Here is a 24,210-nt window from a genome sequence, read left to right as displayed (position 1 = left end):
GGGATTGAACCCACGACCCTCCGGACAAGAGTCCAGAGCCCTAACCACTACTCCACACTGCTGCCCGGCAATTTAAAAAATATAAAAAAGCATTCTGTATATATGTGAATCACTATTCTAAGCTTTCTGTATATGTGTGTATATATATAGATAGATAGATATATAGATAGATAGATATAGATATATCATGATATCATGCCCATCCAAATCACAATGCCAGTTTTGCCATATTATATCAATAGAAGGATTGTCTACAAAGTCAATATGACCCTTTTAATTGAGGTGTTCCTGGCCCACTTTAAAAAAGAAAACATAACATATTAACTGCAGTGCTTCTGTTACAGTGTACAGCATATTTTTCAGCCGAGCGAATGCCAGCTATGGGAGACATTGTTAGATTTCTTTTTTGTTTTGTCCCGTCCCTGCACCTAACTTCTGAATGTCCTGAATGGTACTAAATGAAGTGGCACACCATTATATTTGAATGAATCCTTTATCAGATACAATAGCTATGGCCTTCATTTTAAACACAGCTAAACTTAGTTTTTATTTATTTAATTTAATGTAGTTGAAATTGATTTAATTTAATTTAATTTAATTTAATTTAATTTAATTTAATTTAATTCCAGGTACCTGCTCTCCCCCGAGACAGACCCAGGCAAGCTTCAGCTTGTAAGTATATTTATTTAACTGCGTGTTTTCTTTTTTTTCGATTTGAAGCTATTTAAATACAGTATCAGTAATAGTTCATTTAGTTCTGTGTGTTAGGGTTTTTGGGACTGGTAGGAAAACAGAGTGGCTTTCTCACACATGTGTATTGATAATTCCAGTTTCAGAAAATCAACCAATATTTAAATTATATTGTTGTTAGATGCTGGGGCAAAAAGGCTGGCATGACCCCATTACTGCAAAGCATTTGCAAGAAGCCTTTGGCAATACTGTGGCACAGTGAACTGAAATGTTTGACCTGACATTTTATCAGAATTGCTCAAAGGCAATGTAAACAGGGTAAATGTTCAAACATTTGTAACTATGACAGTCCACTGAGAAGTAATTCGGAGAATTCCAGTCATGGCTGAGCAGCAATTTAAAAAACATTGTTAAGTGTATCTTTCATTTTTATCTGAATGCATGCATGTGGCAATTAAGTGCTGCTCCAGGTCCTTTGATTCTTGCTAAAGACAACCAGCGCGTACCTCTCTGAAACTGTGTCGCAGCACTGCGAAGTCCGTGCTGTACCATACAAATTCATGTAGAATAGATAAAGCACCCGATTGGAATGAAACATATTTCAGACAAGACACCAAGCCCAGGATGTTTTAAGCTTCTTTTGTTAATTAATTGCACATTCTACTCACAGCTGTTGCTTATACAGAAATATGCCTTTAGTGAAAATATGGACATTGTTTTATTACGCTTATATTTTTGCCTGTGGGATAAACGCAGCATATAAATCATATCTCCTGAAAACATGTGCCTGTTGAAAGAAAGAAAGAAAGAAAGAAAGAAGGAAAGAAAGAAAGAAAGAAAGAAAGAAAGAAAGCTAGTTTAAATAACAAGGCACTTCATATTTACAATGCACACAATAGATTTCCTGTGGGTTACACTTTCTACAATATATGTTACCGCCACAACTCCCTTCTTTAATGATGTTCTTCAATTCAAATGCAATTGGCAGCAGACAACAAATATCCCTGTCCAGCAGCAGAACTCTTTCAGCACTTCAGACTGGTGTGTATTTACAGGAAAGACAGCTCCACTCAACAGTGCAGGGAAGATAACGCCACTAAAAACAGCAGAGCAGTAAACTAATCGGATGTTCCAATCCTCATATCTACAGCATGGCCTTGTTTTTTATTTTTCAGTACAAGGCAAGGAAACAATTTCATTAGTAGGGTAGCCGCTGTAATTCAAACACACAACTCCACATGCTGTACAAGCCTCCACCTTGAAGCTGTTGTTAAAGGCATTTACAAATAACTATTTTGGCAGGTGGAGCTTTTTGCAAGTCCAAAGCTGATCCAATTGCTACCTACGAACACGGTTTATTAGCTTCTGTATTTCGTGTATCTCAATGTCAGGAATTATATTTCATCGTCTCCATTTCCCTGGTATCCCGTGCATAAACCAGCCTAGCTTTAGCTCCTAGTAAATGCAATAACAGTCGTCCGTCACTCCAGTCTACCTCCTGCTGCTTAGTATGTGTATTTCAGACTCTCTGTGTTCTTATAAGCTCACAACCCCCCATCCAGCTAAGGAGGGATAAAACAGACTTTACAGGAGAACACCAAGACCCAGATGATCCAATGGGTTATTGTGCTGTAAATGTGCATGGCCATTCTCAAAGTGATGTTCCATCCTGTGTCACCGTGGTGATAGGCCATTGCTCACCAGCTCACTGGCTTGCAGTTTATTAGTGCTCTTGTCAGCTCATACACTGCCTGGTTTGCTGCCGAATAGAAAAACAAAAAAAAACATTTTTTTTTCTTTAAACAATGTAAGCCATTGAATTGATAGGAATCACATTACACTTCGACTTAAATGTAAAAGAAAAAGTTCAATAAATGCTGAGGTTAACCGTTGTAGCTGAAAACGTTTTTGTTGGTACTTTAACAGGATCAGCTGAAATATGTTTCTACATGTTTCAGCTGATCCTGTGAAAAGGTACGAGCAGCATGTTATGAATCTTGTATGCAGACAAGTGGTTTATTCTACTTGACTGCAAAGACGAACGAAGTAAAAGTTAACAGGTGTGCGGTCATTTCAAATCTTTACAGGAATAGCCCTCCAACACGGGTGATTCTACCCTTGCCTCATTTTAGCAATATTGCAAACTAATATTTTCTTCCTGATATTTTAGGTGCCTTTTTAATTATTCATCCCCAGTAAATAATTTATAAAACCAAGATGGCCCAACTCCGCCTCTCAGTTCTGTTGGGATTCCAGTCTTACAGTTTCACTGATTGAAGCACGAGGACGTGACACACAGGACCAGCCCTGGGGTGAGTACTGACTCCATAGCTGTGCTGGGACCTCCTGACTCTCAAGCCTCATCTCTGATCATCTGCAATGTTACACAGCCCGCTATTTAGCAGCCTCTCCTCTTATCCTTGTCATGTTATCAGTGTTGCTGCTGCTTACAGTCCCTGAGCAGGTACATGTCTGGAATTCTTAGTGGTGTACGGTGTAGGGGGTGGAGGAAGATTTGAAAGGATGCTTTTAAGGATTTGACTGAATAGCACTGCCGATATGTGTACAAGAAACCGTTCAAATCATTGCCTATGGATAAAACCCAATGGTAAACACTTTGGTACCTGTAGAGAACTAACTCAGATTAGATGTTACATCTCTAGTGACTCACTAAAACAAAGGGCGACAGCTTGAATCATTGCCTTGCTATTTCGTGTGTCATTCCCTGCTCTTTGTCCCACAAACCTCCTGATGTATTAATGATGACATTACAAAAGGAAAATGCTTCTCTGTCAACTCCTCATAGGCTGTATAACTGCTTAAACAGCTAAGGGTCGTCCACAAAGACATTGAATTTAATTTCAAATCCTAAACCCTTTTCTTAGGCAAATGTGTTCAATGTAATTGGCCCAAGGATATTTTTCCTGTTTGAATTCTTATCTTCCCGTGGCTGATAATAACACTGGTTAATCAGAAGCGTTGCTCCGCCATACAGAAGCTGTGTGTTGTTTTTGTGTGCACAACTCCCTATGAATCTGTTAACAGTGTTAGAGGCCTTGTGTGAAATAAATGTACTGTAAGCAGTATAAAAATTACAATTAAGATTACAACGGCTCCTAATCTTCTGAAAATCCTTTGTTTAATAACTTGTAAAAAATGATTAGCCGTTCCACCACGTCAGGATCTGACTACAGTACACAGGAGGAGGGCCTGCTTGCATCTCTCCTGGAGGTATATTTGAATGCCAGTGTAAATATTCCAGTATGTTTTGACTTGTTCCACAGGGGCTACATTAAATGCAGACACATCCTTGCACATACATGCTTCGTAAAACAGAAAGTGCCACATATCAAGGATGCTATTTCTGTCTGACATAACCTGTAACACAGCCTGCTGACAACAATTCAGCAAGCTCAGCTGGGAGCTTTCCAGCCACAACGCAGGTCCTGCAGCCAGCCGAGGACACATGGGACTCAGAACAGGGGCAAAGGGGCTGTATGAAATGATGTCTTTCAGAAACTCACTCTTGTTGGTCATTCTCGAAATGCTGGCTAATAAATCCATCACATTTCCTAACTGTGAAAGGTAAGATATTCTTCCCCTGGTCCAATAGCTGCCTTTCCCAGAGCATTTTCTTAATAATGTACATAACTTGTAGCTGGCAGAAGCATTTCTCAGTGCCCCTGACAAGTGAAATAGCTGCCAATATCAATGCAGCGGTTGGCTTTGTGTGTGTCTGTGCCTGAAATACGTATGTGCCCTAGCTGTGGATCAAGGCGTTTAGGTTTGTGGCAGGGTTCGGAAAGAGAAATGCCCGCAGTCTGGACCAGTTAGTATTTTGTTTATGCCATGAAGTGATAATATGGGTTTTTATTTAAATTCGAATTACTTAGTGACAAATAAAGGAGTCAGCCTTGTGGGAGATTGTGCTAGAACACAGGCACTGATATTAAATATGTCTATATGAAACAGCAGTGGGAACAACTGTAAAGTGTAAAAGCTTATGCCTGAAGCAATTTCAAGTGTATGAGTACTGAAAATGTGCTTAATGGTATTAAAGTAGAACAGAACAGACACTGTACTGAATTAACTGGCTAAAGGGTGCCATGTTGGTTCAATAGACAGACAGATTTTAAACCGTAAGTTAAATAAACACTTATATAATACGTATATAACTTATATAATACGTATATAAGTCAAGTAGACAAACATTTCTGCTAGTGCCCTCTGTATATAAAACAGAGTTATTAAAACGCATGAAAAGCTCATTAAAATATGACCCGACATTTTAAAAAGTTGTCCAGGACCTTTCAGTAAATAAAAGCTTGCCTAACACAAAATAATGAAACATTCTTGAGTGTGATGTTGAAACCTTACAATCATCACGCTGGATCTTACCGTCTGCACTAACCTGACAGCCATGGGGTAGGCAAGTAAAAAAAAAACAACCCTCGAGACAATTCTTTCATTCTTATAGTCTCTCAGAAAATGCAACAAATGCTGGCATGCAAGACATGTATTCTGTCCTTAGCTAGCCCACCTAATTAGGAAATGCTAATGCAATAGACTTCATCCTTGCGGGACAGATAACCAGAAAGGCTCTCTTTGTGTCCCTTTCAATTAGGAGTTCACTGGAGAATCTCCCATTCTACTGCATTAAGACCTTGTGCTCCATTTGGAGCTCACACTCCATTAGGTCTTCTCATCATTCGTAAACATTCTGCAGTGCAACTATTGCACTGATATTTATTTGTCAAGGTATTTAGAGGAAATAATAATGTTTAAACGTGCAATGAAGATTGATCTCACTACAGTACACGTAACCCCCAGGGAATAATCTTTTTTTTTAATTTGGCTTTCTAAAAATATTTACTACTTTTGTTTTAAGTAAATGTTTTCAGCATGAGGAATCGCATTTCTATCAAAGGTTGTGATGATAAAATGCATGCAGATGTAATTCATTGTGACCTGCCAGAGTGCAATTCTCAAGATGTTAGAATGCATGTTACTGCAGAATATCTTACAATAAAACTGCTTTTTAACAGCTATATATGCACAGCAGATATTTTTTTCTGTAAATATTTGACCCTTGTTTTCTAATTATTACATATGGGGATATCTATCAGAATATTTTGAAATCCTACCACAGCAGGTTGAAATTTAGCAGCTGTGTGTTGTTAGTCTTTTTTTCCGTTTCCCCAAGCCCTCTTATGTATTAATTATTTTTGCAATTCCAATTTGAACAATTTGAACCTAACCCCAGGAACACATGCTTTCCTTTCATCAAACCCCATCCAGGCCCAATTACTCCACAGTAGTTTGCCCTGCTGCCCGCATTGAGTTCTACACAATGTTGGCATATCACTGTGTCTTTTTTCACTCTGTTGGATTACAGCTGTTGCAACATCATGTATGCACACAGAGCTGTTCTGCAGATCTGTCTAGTGGAATATTGTTACTTCTTGTCCACCTCTTCTATTACATCCTGCCTGCAGCCTTACCTCTTTGTTTTCTGTGTTTCTCCCTTGCTCAGTATTGCATGCTGTTGTTTATCCTACTGGAACTCCTAAAGACTGCCTGCCTTTTGCTGCTGGCGCTTTCCCACATGCACTGTGCTTGCTCATTCTCCAGCCCGCTTTTCAGCAGCTTCCTCAGTGACTCTCTGTTACTGCTCATTTCTGTCCATTAAGATCCCAGCTGTCGTGTGCAAAGGGCTGGCAGCTCTGCGTTAACAAATCACACAACACACTAGGTTATATTTGATTATTTTTCTGCACACTACAAAGCTGCAAGTACAGTACAGTACAGTACCAATTAACTGTTTGGATACTAGAAGTAACAAAACAGCAATGAGCCCGGTGGAGACCCCACAGTGCACTGTACCACCTGAAGAAAGTGCAGCACATCTAGACGCAGACGCAACATCTCCAGCAATGCAACGGATTTGAAACAAATATTCCATGGTGGACATGGCACTGAAAAGGATGCATGGACTGTGTTGGACCACAGAGAGCTTTAAATGAATTATAATATCATGCAGATATTATATGTAGGTGAATTCATTTATAAATGATCCAATTATACAAAATAATCTTTGACCTCTATGTAACATCTGGTTGCAGATTATAGGTTATAGATTGCAGACTGATCCAGCACCAGCTCAATCCAGGAACGAGACGAGATTGAGTTTTTTAGACTGGTTTCATGGTGTAGATGGAAATGCGGCGTTAGTAACACGTGCAAGAATTAGCATTCCCAGGATCAAAACCGCCAGCTAAGGATCTCTGAACACCTCTGCTTAGCAATGTGCAGTGCCTGCTTTCTGCAGTACTGTAAATGGTTCCGAAATTACCTCAGTATGAAAGTCAACCACAATTGCTGTCGGGTACAGTTTTAATGGAAGCGACTGAAGAGTAGTTGATTTAATTGGCCCAGGCATTTCAACAGCAAGAAATGGTTTTAATAACTCAAGATAGATAATAACCCACAGGAATGCTAAGGGGTTAAATGAGCTGAAATCACTCTAATGACACTTGAGCAACAATGAGCAGTTGCTCAAATGGACCCTTGGATGCTACTATGAATTGCAACAGAAGTAGAGAAATTCAAACTGACAAGATCTGACCATCACAAGACAGTCTTTAGAATGAGCATATCATTGCAATTTGAAATGCTCTGGATAACCCATACAAATAAATATAAAACAGGCTTTTCTTAATCTCTCACCTGTGACCTGTGAACTTTGAAGTACTAGCTGAACCATGCGTACACATTCCATGAAATGGAAGGCGAGTGCATTCTCAACAACTATGTGTGTGTTCAGTAAATATTACATATAGAATATTGTACAGGGGGCTGTGCGATGCAAGCTGATATCCACTCCACTGGGACTGTGCGATACGAGCTGATATCCACTCCACAGACAGGGGGCTGTGCGATGCAAGCTGATATCCACTCCACAGACAGGGGGCTGTGCGATGCAAGCTGATATCCACTCCACAGACAGGGGGCTGTGCGATACGAGCTGATATCCACTCCACAGACAGGGGGCTGTGTGATACGAGCTGATATCCTCGCCACAGGGGGCTGTGCGATACGAGCTGATATCCACTCCACAGGGGCTTCTTGTTTGTTAACATATACTTACAAAATAACTCATTTTCATATCATTTCCATCTGATACAAGGTTAGAAAATCCAGTAACAACTCTCTAAGCTGGTGACCTGTAGATGTTTAAATAGGTACATTTCTCATACAATGTATTCAAAACACCTGCTGTTTTATTACAATCACTGCTTTTTAAAGGAGCCTCATTATTATTATTATTATTATTATTATTATTATTATTATTATTATTATTATTTCTTTTCTACTTGAGTTTCCTGTGGTTCAAATGCACGGTTCCCTGTAAAGCTACAAAAGTACAGAAAGTGTCTCATTCTAAGACTGTGCATTTCCAAAGGATAAGTACAATAGCATATCCTGCTCCAGATGTTCAAAAGCTAAGTGCATAACACAAAGCATGTCCAGTATCAATATAATAGTTTCTGGACTGCTGCCAATGCTATGGTTAAAAGGCAATATTACAAGCACTCTGTGATGGCTGCCTACTGGGAGCCATTTGTTGAAAATTGCTTTGCCCGTCATTTAGTCAGCAAAAAGGCACAAAACGAGTAAGTTAGCACTCTATGGCATGTGCAGCGCTAAATGATTTAAATTGTAAGAGCTGCAGGCCACCCCAGGAAAAACGGCTGGACAGGGTACACTCCACATCTTTGCACTGTGAGTTTAAACTACCTCCCTCACCCATGAGCAGGGTTAGACTCCTACAGAAAACAGTGAGTGGACTCTATAGGGTTAAGCAATGGTGCACATGTTCCTACCTGCAAGGGGTTTTGTGACCCCAGGCATCAGAAAAGTGGAACATTTCACATTTCCAGTGAAGTCAATTTTACATCTAAAAAGATGAAGGCATTTATCTATAGCTATTATTTGGGGGGCCAGGTCCATGAAAAATCACACTGTTAGTTGGATGGGAAAAAGGCTATCGGTGCAATACTGCATTTTAAAAAATGTTAATGCTGGATGTACCCACCACATGAAACCATTTGGGAAAATAATCTGACAATTCACATCTCCTGGTCCCCCCAAAAAATGTTCAAACATTTAAAATAAATTGTATTTTGCATACACTAAAATGTCTGGTATAATGTTTACACTTTTTTAGGATTAAATAATAATTTAAAACTGGAGAACAAAGATATTTCGTCCACAAAATAGAAAGCATGGCATCAACACACTGCAGGACATGTCAGGATGGCACCCTGTTATCCTTTGACTCGCACAGTCAAGCACAATCCAATAGCAAAGGCACTCCGTTCTTTCAAGTCCTCAGAATGACCACAGTATAGCCTGCACACTAATAGCATACATCCAAGTGAAGAAATATTATTGCTGCACCCCAAGCCAGATAGAATCTTCTGCAAAATGTTCAATATTCTAATTCTTATTAGATAATATATCTAAGAAAATATTTAAAACACCAAATAAATCATGATTGACATGTTTAAAGAGGATCAGAGCAGGACGGTTGGAAACATGTTAATACCAGCAGAATGTCTTCATGTAAACTAATTGTTTTTTAACTGATAAAAAAATCGCGTGGGTTTCTGCCTTCATTCGACGTTTTAATCATTCAATTTAAATAACTCTGGCTTAAAACGTAAAAAGAGCAAAATGTGTACGACGGTTAAAAACAAACAAAATCACCCGTCTCAACAGCGCTCATTACAATACATAACGCCTTTCTAAACATAATAAAACACCACACATTAAATAAACCCACATCACTGATGTTGGGGTGCGTGAAGGGCAGCCAGCTTTCTCGCATCGTGCTTCAACACCGATTCAGCTCCTCAATCGCATGAAGAGCTCCGTCTATAATGGGACCGGACTGCACTTCTGCATTCCCTGACTCTTAAAGGTGAACAAGACATCTACTATTAAGTTGCATTACATGTATCTGTCTAACATTAAACCTACATGTAATATGGTGAAGGTTTATGCGTTGCTCAAGTGAGATTCTAAATGCTTTTATTTTATAGAAATCGGAAGTTACTGGAGCCTACTGTATTTGAGTGGTGTTTCTTTTTAATTTTCGAAAATAAACGCTTTTAGCAAATCATAATACAAATTAAAAAAAACACCCTAGAAGTACGCAAAAAACAGAATTTGAAAAATAACTTACTGTCAAAGCACCAAAAAAATAAATTAATTAATAAAAACTGGAGCCTACCGAAACATATTGCGAATTATTCCTATACAACACACAATAAAGGACAAAATACCAAGTAAATAAAAAAAAAAAAACACGATATTTGTATGCAATAAAATAAAGAACGGAAGACTGTATATTATAGCCTATGGTAAAACAGATGCGCAGTGTCTGTAAACACTGCTATTAAACACATCTCGCTTTGTATTATGCGCTTTCACAATTATTTTCAGCATATCGCGAGATCTTGCTAGGAACTCAGTGCCTGTTTGGAGCAAATGCTATTTTTCATCAAATCTGTTTGGATCGTGTTTGTTATTTGTGGAAGGGAAAAACACGATCAGCTGTTACACTGATTTTTACTTAGTTTATTTTAGAAATGTTGAGCTGAATCAACACATGTTATTGTTATGTGATAACATTCTTTAAAAAAAAAAAAAAAAAAATCAATGAAATCGGCCGCTACCAGTTGTCACGTCAAATTCAGTTCCTAGTGCCGTTTGTCAATTTCAGTACAACTCGAGTTGCTGTTTCTCTAGAGCAGACGCAATAAAAGCGAAAGTTGCGTCGGGAACATTAAACGATGAAGTATTGGGGATAAATGAAACAGACTACTATTCAAAATAAATAACAATGTAGATGGAGTGTAAAAATGGCGTTTCACCAAAAATAGTGGGTGGACTCAGTCCACCTGTGTCCACCCTCCAGTCTAACACTGCCTAGGAGGGGTACAAAGACACAGCTGACCCATTCCTGTGCTTGCAATTGCAACCACTACTGCACCAGTTCCCACTGTTTCTATTAATGATCCCAGTTCTTTAGTCTCAATCAGCTCTTTGTTTCAAATTAAATACACCCACAGTCCAGAATGTACTGTATATCAAAAACGAATATTTTTTTTGTTTTTTTTCTAAAATATTTATTTAATATATTATATATGACTGTCTGCCATTGTGGTGTGCTCTGCAGAGGTTCCACTGGTACTGGGTCTCTGATACCAAAACACACTGTAGGCTTCTGGGGTTAAAATCCCAGGATCAATCCTATGATTAAATAGCTACACTACACTGTTATCTCTTGGAATCACGCACTCCACAATGCTGATGAACTAGCTGAGCACAATCGAGGAGATGGATGCTACACTGTTACCTCTTGGAATCACGCACTCCACAATGCTGATGAACTAGCTGTGCACAATCGAGGAGATGGATGCTACACTGTTACCTCTTGGAATCACGCACTCCACAATGCTGATGAACTAGCTGAGCACAATCGAGGAGATGGATGCTACACTGTTACCTCTTGGAATCACGCACTCCACAATGCTGATGAACTAGCTGTGCACAATCGAGGAGATGGATGCTACACTGTTACCTCTTGGAATCACGCACTCCACAATGCTGATGAACTAGCTGTGCACAATCGAGGAGATGGATGCTACACTGTTACCTCTTGGAATCACGCACTCCACAATGCTAATGAACTAGCTGTGCACAATCGAGGAGATGGATGCTACACTGTTACCTCTTGGAATCACGCACTCCACAATGCTGATGAACTAGCTGAGCACAATCGAGGAGATGGATGCTACACTGTTACCTCTTGGAATCACACACTCCACAATGCTGATGAACTAGCTGTGCACAATCGAGGAGATGGATGCTACACTGTTACCTCTTGGAATCACGCACTCCACAATGCTGATGAACTAGCTGAGCACAATCGAGGAGATGGATGCTACACTGTTACCTCTTGGAATCACGCACTCCACAATGCTGATGAACTAGCTGAGCACAATCGAGGAGATGGATGCTACACTGTTACCTCTTGGAATCACGCACTCCACAATGCTGATGAACTAGCTGTGCACAATCGAGGAGATGGATGCTACACTGTTACCTCTTGGAATCACGCACTCCACAATGCTGATGAACTAGCTGTGCACAATCGAGGAGATGGATGCTACACTGTTACCTCTTGGAATCATGCACTCCACAATGCTGATGAACTAGCTGTGCACAATCGAGGAGATGGATGCTACACTGTTACCTCTTGGAATCACGCACTCCACAATGCTGATGAACTAGCTGAGCACAATCGAGGAGATGGATGCTACACTGTTACCTCTTGGAATCACGCACTCCACAATGCTGATGAACTAGCTGTGCACAATCGAGGAGATGGATGCTACACTGTTACCTCTTGGAATCACGCACTCCACAATGCTGATGAACTAGCTGTGCACAATCGAGGAGATGGATGCTACACTGTTACCTCTTGGAATCACGCACTCCACAATGCTGATGAATACTTGCCTTGTCTCTGTGATTTTAAAGTGATGGAAAGATGATGCTGGTTGTCCCCCATTTGCTCTCTATGATGAAATCTATGTAACAGGTAGTGAAGGATGGGTTAAAGAAATGTGGATTGTGGAGGGGAAAGGGGATACCGCGTTCAACGTGGACACTGTGAGGACAAGGTAACATACACAACTGAAAGGCAATCACACACAGCATTGGAGGGAATGACACTGCTGCTATTATTATTATTATTATTATTATTATTATTATTATTATTATTATTATTTAAATGGCAATGGAAAACATCAGTTTGAGTAAAGGAAATATCATTGTGAATGCAGTAAGGTGAGTAATAAACTGACTCCATTGTGATTTAGCAGTTGATTCAAACAATTTAACAATACTGGATAATAAATAAATATAAAACTTTGAAGAGAATCCAGAAATAGGAAAACTGGGGTTTAATAATAATAATAATAATAATAATAATAATAATAATAATAATAATAATAGCATCAGTAATAAAACAAACTTAAATAAGATGGATGCAGTAACTTGAAATTGCCTAAATAAAATAAAACATACACTGAATAAAGGTTATATTCTCCATAACTGTAAATAATATAGTTTAAATTAAAAGTGGTTATTGAAATAAAACAAAGCTACAGTGTTATCGGGTCTGCAGTCGGTATCTATCCGACAGCGCTGGTTATGCTTACAGTATCGTACTAATCTTGATTCATGGGTTTGCAGCGCTGCTGAATTTCTAAACCGACGGGCTTCATTTGCTGTTGTAATGTTGATGTCTGCAGCACAAACACTACTAGAGCGTGTATTGAGAAGTGAAAGCATGTTTAGCACACAGGTGGTACAGCAGACTCCATGCACTTCTGAGATACTGGAACTCACTTTGACAGTAGATACAAGCAACCCTCTTTCTATCCAATGAACCATCACAAAGTTTTTAAAAATAAACATCCCATTCACAAGTCCTTCAGTTTGAGAGCTTTGCTTTGCTAAAATAGTGCTGCAGGAAATTAATTACAGCATGCTAAGAGGGGACAAGACAGGAGTGCAATTAACATGCGTTAAAAAAAAATCATCTCCCAACAAATGTACATGTTAATCGCAGAAGTTAACTGTGATGAATTGCCAGCCCCAATAAGTACACATGCATTTGCCATGTAACAGCCATGTAAATGCACAGTAATTACAGACACTGTGTAAAGGGTTACCCTTTGTTCTCATACCCAGAGCAGTGACAGGCCTCAGAGTAAAGACTGAAATATGATTCAGATTTTCTTGAGACACGCATCTGATTAAAGTGCATCAGTACAGGAATTTCCAAACCATGAATCCTTTTAATAACCATGTATTAAACAGACTTATAGAACATGAAATCTTGTGTTATTGAATTAGTGTCATTTCTCTTGGTATTTCAGTAAATAAATATTATAAGCTCTGTTTCAATTCCCTGTCTTGTTAAATGTAACAGCGAATTACAAGCTGCTGTGACTTGTTTAATTGTGTAATTACTTAGTAAAGGCTTGGCAGATAAGAAATGAAAACTGTTAGGAAAACACTAATGGTTTCACAAACTTCTCACATTGTGACTTAATGGAAAATATCACAGCCACAGTAAGAAGCACATTGTACTGATGCTAGAAATGAATGGACTGGAACCAACCAAACATATAATCAGGATAGCTTTTGGAAAAAATGCACTTTATACACTTGTAATCCTAAACAAAAGATACAGTTTAGAGAAAGCTGAGAAAAAAAGATAAATGTGATATCACACACTTTGGTAACCTTTTCTGTTCACTTAAAAATTACAAACAAGGTGATTTAGTCCAATACACATTGTATATGCTATTGTGTCCCCATTAGTGCAAGGTACCTGTTTTATTATTATTATTATTATTATTATTATTATTATTATTATTATTATTATTTACAATTTTCACAAAGATTTGTATTCTATATACTGAGAATATATGTGTTTAATTATAAGACCTGGAATTTCATCAAGTCTTATAATTTTTCAACTGTCTGTAGCCCGAAGTGGCCAGTATTGAATGCTAAATGTTCGACACTGTCTGTTGCAGATAGCAAAGTACATGGTTTGCAATGCATCAGTATAATTTTATCTGCAGTTCATTTTCCATGAATGTTCTCAGATTGGGCTTCTTCTATAGTGCAGTCAGACACATGGGGGGAGTTTCGTTGCACTGATACGATCAGCAGCTCCCGTTCCACTTCTCGTACTGGGAGGGTATGTTAACCAGCCTGTCCTGCTAAATCACACAGAGGTGTGCACTGCATTGTTCAGCTATATAGAAAGAAGACGTGAGCTTGCACTGGCAACAGGCACAGTTGTACATGAACATGTGCAGCATCAGCAGATTCTACAAGCAGCATTAACACAATTCTGTAGGCTGTACATTTTCTTCCTCTTTTTCTTTTTTTTTTTTTTTTTTACTGAATACGCTTTAACAAAACTTCAGGTAGCCTGAAAATGATTCATTCTGTTTCAGCTGCTGTAGTTGATCAATGTGTAATGATTTACTACCAGTTATGGCTCTTCATTAATACTCTCAAGTACTTGAGAAGTAGACTCTGAAGTTGTCTCCAGCTGCATAGACACAGACACGTAGATAATGTCATATACTTGTACTTGCTAGAACCAAGTCATTGTTTACGATTGTAAGTCGCCCTGGATAAGGGCGTCTGTTAATAAATAAATAATAATAATAATAAATAATAATAATAATAGTATGTCAAACAGGTCCACTTGAATGGCTTTCACATTCATAATACACCTTATAAAACACATTACAGAATCTGAAAATTAGATTTTCTTGAAATTTTGCACATGAAAAACCTGCACTACATTTTTTTTTAGTATTCCAATGTATTTCAAAACTATTTTTAAAAGTGACCCTGTATTATGACTTCTATAGGCAGCAAGGCCATGCAGTAACTTATGCAAGTGACAGAACACTTGAGCAATGCTGCTCAGCACATGTAACTGTGAGCTACAGCCGTAGATCTTGAGTCTCAGGTAACGAAGGGGGTAAAGGGCCTGGTGTTAGAATCCCAATACAAGACAGGAAGGGAGGTATTTAAAAGGTCATGAACAGCACTGACTGGCTTTTAAGAAAGATACCACATAGGGTTGCGAGTGCCATAGCAACAGCATGGACACAGTGGGTGCGTTAAATAACTGAGCGTCTCAGAGCGAGATGAAACCTGCTCTGCAGCTCTGAGCTGCTCAGGGGAGTGGAACTCAGCATGCTGTTAAGAGGGTTCTTTCATTGAGCTGCTCAGGGGGGTGGAACTCAGCATGCTGTTAAGAGGGTTCTTTCACTGAGCTGTTATGTTTCATATAGCTTTAGGATAGCCAGATCGGCCAACTGCCTGCTTGATACTGCTGCTGCTATGTACTGATTTACAGTGTAATACACAGAGTCCTGAGTGCCATAATAGTGGGGTTTCATGTTAAAAGGATTCATGAAACGTGTTAAACTGCACTGCACTGCACTAGGTTTTTTTTGGTTTTTTTTTTAGTATGTGCTGGTTATACCCACTAGCCTTTTTTAGTGACTATCAAAGTTGCATTGATAACAAGGACCACCGCAGCAACACACACCCCTTCTCAGCGGGCTCCACAAACTTATGCAGGAGACACCTCACATTAATTTACATTGCATTTACTGTGCTTATCACCATGTTAACAGCATAGATTGGTCGATAAAACAGCAGCTTCACAGGGCTTGATGTAGTCTGGCATAACCTGATCCAACACTGTTGGTGCACTGTGACAGGATAGCGTGTGTGGTGATGTCAGGCAGAAGCAGGAAGGATAACTGACACCAGGCAAGCACTGCAGTTCAAAAAAATCAGCTGGCTGCCGTTTTTATTTATAACAAAAGTAAAATAAATATTTAAACAAAAAAACACACTTTCTCACCGAGCGAAAATAAAAGGTTTGAACATAACAAAATCACGAACACAAAAATACACAAACAAAGGTCAAGCTGGGCAAATAGCCGTCACTGATCCTTTATGTTTTTACTCTTGCGTTTCTCTCCTCGCTCTCTCCACTCTCGCTCCTCATACACCCACCTCGAGTTGGAGAGCTGCAGGCTTTTTATAACAGGCCACCTTCTGCACGAGTTTACTAAACAAAACGTCTACTCCGTCCTAAATACATAATAATCATGAATACAAAAACAAAACCTGCGGCGCTCGCCGTCATAAATATACAAAACATTATTAAATCATAATAAACACAAAACAATAATCTGCACAGGGGTGGAGGGGACTCCGTTCTAAACTAACATCAACAAAACAATGTACAGGGCTGCTCGCCCTGTTACATGCACTTACACTTGGTATTGACTTGGTAGTGTCACAGACTGCCTGTGGAGAATACTGCACAATACAAATCACCTCTGTGCTGTCGTTGCTGCATCAGCCAGCATGTTCAAAGCACACATTTATTGCTCATGTGCATGCTGGTTTTTGTGTCTGTGTTATGCTATGGCTTTACAACATCATTATAATTACACCATATTAAGGCAGTCAACATTTAACTGAAAAGTACAACAAAACACATTAGAGAGATGGTTCAAAAGCATTGCTTTGGGCTGCTGCTGCAGGACTGTTTGAGCCCACAGCTTGAGTAAACGATGCATGCGTGTGTTCCGAGTAACACACAGGCCAATGTTTAGGCCATGAGAATGTTTAGAAACAGCCTTCAAAAAACAATGCCTAAAACGCCGGGGTCTACTTTAGGAGTTTTGTCTTGGCGAGTATACAATTGGTGCACATTATACAGGGGGTATAACCAAGGCTTCCCAGCCATGCTTGCTATACACGTACCTGGGCATTTCTGGAAATGACTGTACATTATTCTTAACTTTGCACACTGAAAACTCTGCAGTCTTGAATCTTCATACATGAGGTGCACCTGTCTGAACAAACGACCACCTGACACCAGTCATACACAACAGTAATAAACACTGATGTGTAAAAAAACTGTAAGGCATAGTGCAAGCAGTAACTGCAGGTACATTTCCTTGTATTGCCTGCTTCCTGGTAACTCAAACACTGTTATTAACAGGAATAAATCACTCCCACAGTTCAGAACCATGTGTGAAACTGAGCGAAAGGAAGAAAATCTCTTCTGATGTTTTTCACAATAAAAAGCTAAAACTGCTACACAAAGCAACTGAATATCCCTGCTGACGTCACGAGCATCACAGAGGATTTAGATGCAGCTGTGAATTTCATTTCTGTAACTAAAAAATACTAAACTAAAATACTAAGGATTTCAACAAACATGTCACAGTAAGATGTGGGTGAAAAAAATAAAAATAAAACAAAAACAAACCTTGAAAAAGAAACTGCAGATGCATTGCAAAAATGGTTTGTGATTGTCTATTTGCAGTAAATGCCATACAATCCGAGGTGCCCTGCTATTGCTGACTTGTGTGTCATATCTTTACTGTAACTCAACTTTAAATAGCCAGTTTAGACAAGTCAGTAAGCCATTCAAGCAACTGGTTTAATGCACTACTTTGGAACTGGCAATTCTGCAGGTGTCTGTGTCACAGGCTGTCAGCTCTGTGTCCTTGCTATCCCACCTCCCTGATTGGTGCAGATACAGCAGATGATGAAGCTGTAAAAAGATACTCTACAGTCACGCACACAGTATTGAATGCAGACCTGCACAACAGCCTAATCCTGTAAGTTAAACTTTACTGCAAATGGATTTGAATCATTGATTCAACTCGGAGATGTCCTGGAAGGATATCAGTGGCAAGACGACGTTTCGATGTAGCGCAGCTTCTCTCAAGTGCAAGGTGAGTAGGAAGAGATACCGAAAAATGCTAAAGGTTTGCAACGAAGGCAATTAGGGATGAAAAAAATATCAATCCTCTGTTCCTCTGACAAGGTCTCTGACTCCCTGCTCTCTTTCAACATACAAATTCTGCTTTGAAGAACCATTATGTATCTGCCAGCCCGATCCTGCAGCACAGCCCTTTGCTTCAGATGAGGAAATTGCATTGAAGGTAGATATTCATCTCAAAGTCCTGTGCTTTCACTTCTTTTCCAATTTCACTTCTATACCCTGGGGGCGATTGGCCACTGAACCTATTTTTTTTCAGGTGCAGGGTGGCATAACAGAAGATTTACTCAAACAAAAGCATGAAACAGGTGCTGGAATCTGACATTACATTAAAGTAAAGTGTGAAAGCCATGCAGAGTGCATGCACGCTCAGGACAGAGCTTGCCAGGAGTCGCCGTTTTCATTTACAAGCTCTTCAATCGAACCAAACTAAAACCTGCAGAGCACAAGTATTGGAAACCCTGTGTTTCTTTTGATAATCATGTAGCTGTCTGAATGTACAGCTACTACAGTAGTTCATTACATTCTTAATTCGGCAGCCTAATACTTAAAGACTGCCTGCTTTTCACCAGCCTCTTTAACTCACTCCAGCAATGCTGGACTGGGTTCAAAACAGTCTGGGCTGTGGACCCATCCCAATACGAAAAAAGCATGTATTGCATGCTCCTAAGAGGAATAATCTAGAAATCCCTAGAGGATGTGAACACCTACAGCAGGTACAGAGGACCTTAAACCATCCGAAGGAAGACACTTTTACATACAGATCTGTGAAGAGTTCCTTCGTTGATCCGGAATTCTTTTTTCATTGGCTGTTGCTTCACAAATCAATTTGGCCGAAGTCGCCCTTTTAAACTAGAATGTCAGTGTGATGAAAGAATAGTTTTTTTATTTCAAAGAGCTTATTTAGCAGATGGACTAAAAGGCTTGAAAGCATCTGTAGCAATTTGAAAACACTGAAACCCCCTCTCTTTGGATTTCCTGTCAAGTATATACCTAACAGAGATGACCATCATCAAGAGCTCAATGCGTTGAGCTGAGACGAAAGGATTGCAATGCACTAAATCCATAGTGTTGTTGTGCACGTATCTTTAAATTACTATGTTGAGCATGGGCTCTGTTGATTAGCACTCAGGTAACCCCTCTCCCTCTCCCTCCCTTTAAAATGATGATGTCTTATATGCAGATGTACACCTAAGAGACCATACCAAATCCAGGACACTATCCTTTAAAATGACATCATTTTCAAGAATGAGTTAAAAAAGAAAAAATATGAGCCACTAACACCATAAAATAAAGAAAGAAACTCAAACCCCTACATAGTAACGGCACTAACATCTTGGCACGAAACATCACACAGCTTGAAGATTTACCCACTCACTTACACCTCAGAAATACATTGAGCCAAACTTTTTATTTCTGCAAATACATTTACCAAAAATAAAGCTTATTATCCTCTCAGTAATTTAAAACAGCGCTGACCACATTCCCACGTACCATATGAGCTGAAATAACATACAAAGCAACCGGACTCCGTTGTACCGAATGCTACTTTGTAAACTCATATACTCCGGAACGCATTCTTTTATGTGTTTTGTCTTTGCTTCGTTAGCTGAATGGTAGGCAACATTCGTGTCCCCATATTTTTTTTGTGCACTGAACTGTAATACATCAGTAGCTGGAATGACAAACAGTTTACTCAGAAGTGTGCTCTGAAGACATCATACAATGATGAAATGATTTAAAGACCAGAACTCAGACTCATTTTTATTCATGGCTTCTCTTCTAAATTGTTTGATGTCCTCAGCTCTTTTACTCCTACCCTATCATTTGTACAATTTCAGGAGAGACTGAAATATCTCTACCAGACTCTGCTATTACATTATGTGCCACATTTCTCCTCATGCTTCATGTTTCTTGTCTGAGCAGAGAACAGTAAATGACAATGGCTTGACATTAAAGGAGTTTCATCAACACACTGAATAATTGCACTGTGCTTTCCTCGGAGGCAAGGAATTTAAAAAGCATAACCCTTTTACACCTTACAGTACAAGCCAACAGTCAAACAAATTCACCTCATTGGCTGTGAAACCCACTGCAGGTCTCAAGCTTCCAGTGTTTCAATGTGTAGATAAATACTCTGGTTTGGGTTACATTTAGTCCTATAATACAGATTCTCTTAGTTATATAATAACAAGCACACCATACATTTCTGCACCACTTTATAGCTTGTGATTGATTTTATTTTTTTAACTACAACTTGAAGACAATGAAGACATAGCCGGAGTTTTAGCAAATTGACTTCTCGCTGTTTTGGTTTGTTTTTTGGATCAGCGATTTATTAAATGGTAAAGGTCACTGGAGGTAGAGTGGAACACAAACACTGGTTCAGCCATCCAAATCAATCAGCCACTTCCAACCCTGACCCTAACCCTGACCCTAACCCTGACCCTGACCCGAAATCATCAAGTGAGTTTTAACTCTGCAGGTTAACACCATCGAATGCAGGGGAAGCAACCTTGGCACTTCCAATCCATTCAATTCCAACCAGCCCCTTTGTTATTTAATATACAAACTTCCAGAACCCTTTGCATTGCGAATGTCATAGCATTAGGAAGATGGTACAATTATACAGATATGCTGAAGGTTATACACATAATATACTGCTTGGTTATTCTGTAAGTTGCTTTCCTGTTCGGGTCATTGGTATTATTCTAAATCAAATCACTGTGCAATTACCCTCTGGATAGAAAGTGACAGTACACTACTGAGCCTGTGCATTAAGAAGGCAAAAAGACTCATGTACAAACTACACTGTATAAATCGTACTGTCAATCAGGAGATTCTTATCCAGCAACAATTTAGAGTATTCTACGGAACAGATATTTTTCAAGAAGTTCCCTTTTGAATGGTCATCATGTGACCATAGAGCCAAACCACGAGTTCAGAAACGGATTTTTTTTATATATTGTTTTTATATCATCTATGTTTCCGGTTACATACAATTAGATCAGGGTCCCTTCTCCAGTATTACACGGCTGCATGCGATTACCGGAGGAGCTACAGCACATCCCTGGAGAATGCACAATTACACAGTGCTTCTTGCACTTGCCCTCTGTGTTTTTATTCAATAAGGTGTGAGATGTTGAACAGACTCAGTAACTGTGCTTCAGATTTACTGAGCCCCTTTCATTGGAACCATGTATACAGCCAGCACTGCTACAAAATGAGATTTTAAAACGTAAACTGACTTCTGCACATTGTGTGATTTTTAAACACACTGCACACAAAAAGCTATGCGATGCCTCATCCCAGCTTTAATGAAACTGCAAATCCTGCATGTATAAAAATAATAATAATAAAATGCTCATTCAGCAACTAGGAATACAGCTACTATATTTGTATTTCGAGGCATGCCCTTGCAGAAGAGCAAGACAAACCAAGGCATGAACTATACTGTATCTTATACAGGTTCATCTCTGTGCAATCCCTGCAAAAAGAATGAGGGTGATAATATTTAGGATGTCTATATGTCTCTCTCTCCCACCCCCATAAGCTAAAATGATATTTTTAAAAGTGCATACAGTAGGTATAAGTAAGACTGTTGTATTATATTGGCATCTGCTACACCCAGGCTACTCACAAAAATATTTTTAATCTGGCTGAAACTACACTGGTCATTTCAGTAAAACACAGTGGCCACAAAGGGATACATTTACTCTTAAGGAACAATAAACTGAATATGTAAAAGCCTCCCCACACCCAGTCACTGGACACAATCCCTTCAGATCCTGCCTAATATAGCTGGCAGGTCATTATATGGATCAGATTGCAATCTCGACTCAGTATTTTAAGATTCCAAAGCAGGGAACTAGATTGCCACCTAGAGGCAGGAACCGTAACTTTTTAACAACAACAAAAAACTGTCCGGCTGGGAAAAAAATGAGCCGAGTAGAACCAGCCAGGCCGCAGCAAACCTGCTTGAGACAAGTTTATTTGTATTTACAAATGTTCTTGTAACTTTAAAAATGGTGCTTCTTCGTGCGGTGCGCCATACAGCACCTTGTACGGTTACAATACTTGTGTGAACATACACTTGTAACAATGCCCACCGGTCAAAATGGTGACAGAATGTGTGAACAAACTGCGTTTCATGTAAAGCACAACCGTTAGCATTTTCAAAAGAAACCCGGATGGAAGGTAGATTTACGTTGCCCCTGACGTGCTGGTTTTTCAGAACGCAATTTAACAAGCATCACAGCTCTACTGTAAAGTCACGGTTCTTTCTCCCATATGATTTTATGTAGGCTACACAAGCGCTCAACACATCCCAATATATAAATACAGTATTTGTACCTGATATGATGGGAGCAAGTCGGAATATGTCAGAAAGTCTGTTGTTCACTGCTTCATACGGAGATTCCTCCAGCAAATCATTTCCTAAAATGGAAAAGTTAGACATGTTTTGTGAGTAACTGTTTTATAACGGAGTGTCCTCATTCATTGAGAAATATACAAATACAGCAGCTGTGTTAGAAAGCATTAAAAGCTTTTAGTTTCTGGGCTTTTACAGATTAAAAGAAACACACAATAAAACATTATCAGACTTTAATCTCAACTGGATCATATAACAGTACATAAGTAAATAAAGAAAGAAAGAAATAAAAAGCTATTGTGATGTCGTTAAATGCAAGGAGATCGTTTAAAACAAACTGATAATAACAGGTTGACATTTTTAATACCGAATGACTGCAGATTTCAAGGAATTAATCATCAATTCGTGTTGAATTCTCGAAGTGTGGCTCTAAGAAAATATTCAACAGCAACAGATCTTGGGATGGAATTAAAGCCACATTGCATTATAAATCTTTAATGTTGTACATGGAAATACTTTTTTTATGCTGCTAAATTTTATTTTCGGTTGCTGTTAATCGAGCAAATTCAATTTGATTAAACTTTAACTGTAGAAGATAACGCGCTTTTCCAAAAGTTCACTATTGACTTTTGAAAAAAAAAGTACTAATTAAAAGAATGTAGGTATGCCAGGATGTGTGAGGAAATGGGCAAGCTTAAGTAACTGGGGCGGGTCCCTGAATGCTGTTCTTCCCACTAAACGGCCGTGTTATCAATGGGTGATTGCTCATTTTGGACAGGCTACGCTAGAATGGATGCATGCTAACCTACTTGCCGTGCTTATATTACCGCCCGCACCTGGCCAGCCGTGAGCTGCTCAATAAACCCGCCAAGTCACCAAAGTAGTTTTCACATAATTAATTAGAATGAATCTGCTAATGCATAGACCTTACATTTCCAAATGAGCCGTGAATTCTGACCTAACCACAGGCACTGTGGTGCAAGCTATCGATGATCTTTACAATTCCATGCATCAACTTTGCACTGATCAAAGTCTTGTTTTCACATTGGGCCTTGCGCATTACTACAAGCGACCTGCATTAGAGAACACTTTTTTTCCTTTTAATGTGGGATTCTGTTTTGGAGAGTTTATAGTACCGTACCCTGTAAACTTTGGTAAATGCTCCAGTATATGCGCAGGCAGTTCTTTTCTTTCTTCATAGCCCTTTTACATCTGCAGTTGAACAAGGGGCTCTGCTTGAGGGCATCCATGGCAATCCTGCACTCGTCCTTCGCCTCCTGTCCCGAATAAGCCATGCTGAAATTGCTCTCTTTGCCCGCCACGCACTGCCTCAGCGTGCGGTACTTGGTGCTGCAGCTGTGTTCCTTCAGGCACTGCTCGCTCGCTTTAACGCAGTCCAGTCGGTTAGAACCTGACACCACATTCACGTCTGCCGACAAGACTACATCTGTAACAGAAACAATAACCCTTATTCATTTTGCTGGTCCACATTTGCCTGTAACTACGTAAAATTAACTGCTCACATTTTGTATTTCAATTAATAATAACAAGTTTAAGTGTCAATATAGTATTAGTACCGTTTTCAATTATATATATATATATATATATATATATATATATATATATATATATATATATATATATATATATATATCGG

The 24,210-nt window shown here is 39.1% G+C and overlaps 1 protein-coding gene across 2 annotated transcripts in view; it reads right to left on the bottom strand.

Moving 5' to 3' along the window:
* Nucleotides 1–24,210, bottom strand: part of gfra1a (gdnf family receptor alpha 1a) — a 56,574-nt gene that overhangs the window by 30,867 nt on the left and 1,497 nt on the right. For both annotated transcript variants that reach the window (XM_034024744.3, XM_034024743.3), the window contains exons 2-3: nt 23,695–24,000; nt 22,535–22,618 (exon numbers count right to left, since the gene is read on the bottom strand). In XM_034024744.3, coding sequence (XP_033880635.1) covers nt 22,535–22,618; nt 23,695–24,000 — 390 coding nt within the window. The remainder of the gene's footprint in view (nt 1–22,534; nt 22,619–23,694; nt 24,001–24,210) is intronic.

This window comes from Acipenser ruthenus, chromosome 7, assembly GCF_902713425.1.
Source record: "Acipenser ruthenus chromosome 7, fAciRut3.2 maternal haplotype, whole genome shotgun sequence".
NCBI classification, from domain to species: Eukaryota; Metazoa; Chordata; class Actinopteri; order Acipenseriformes; family Acipenseridae; genus Acipenser; species Acipenser ruthenus.
The sequence above is the reverse complement of the archived record's forward strand: the minus strand, read 5'-3'. Positions and strand labels throughout refer to the sequence as shown.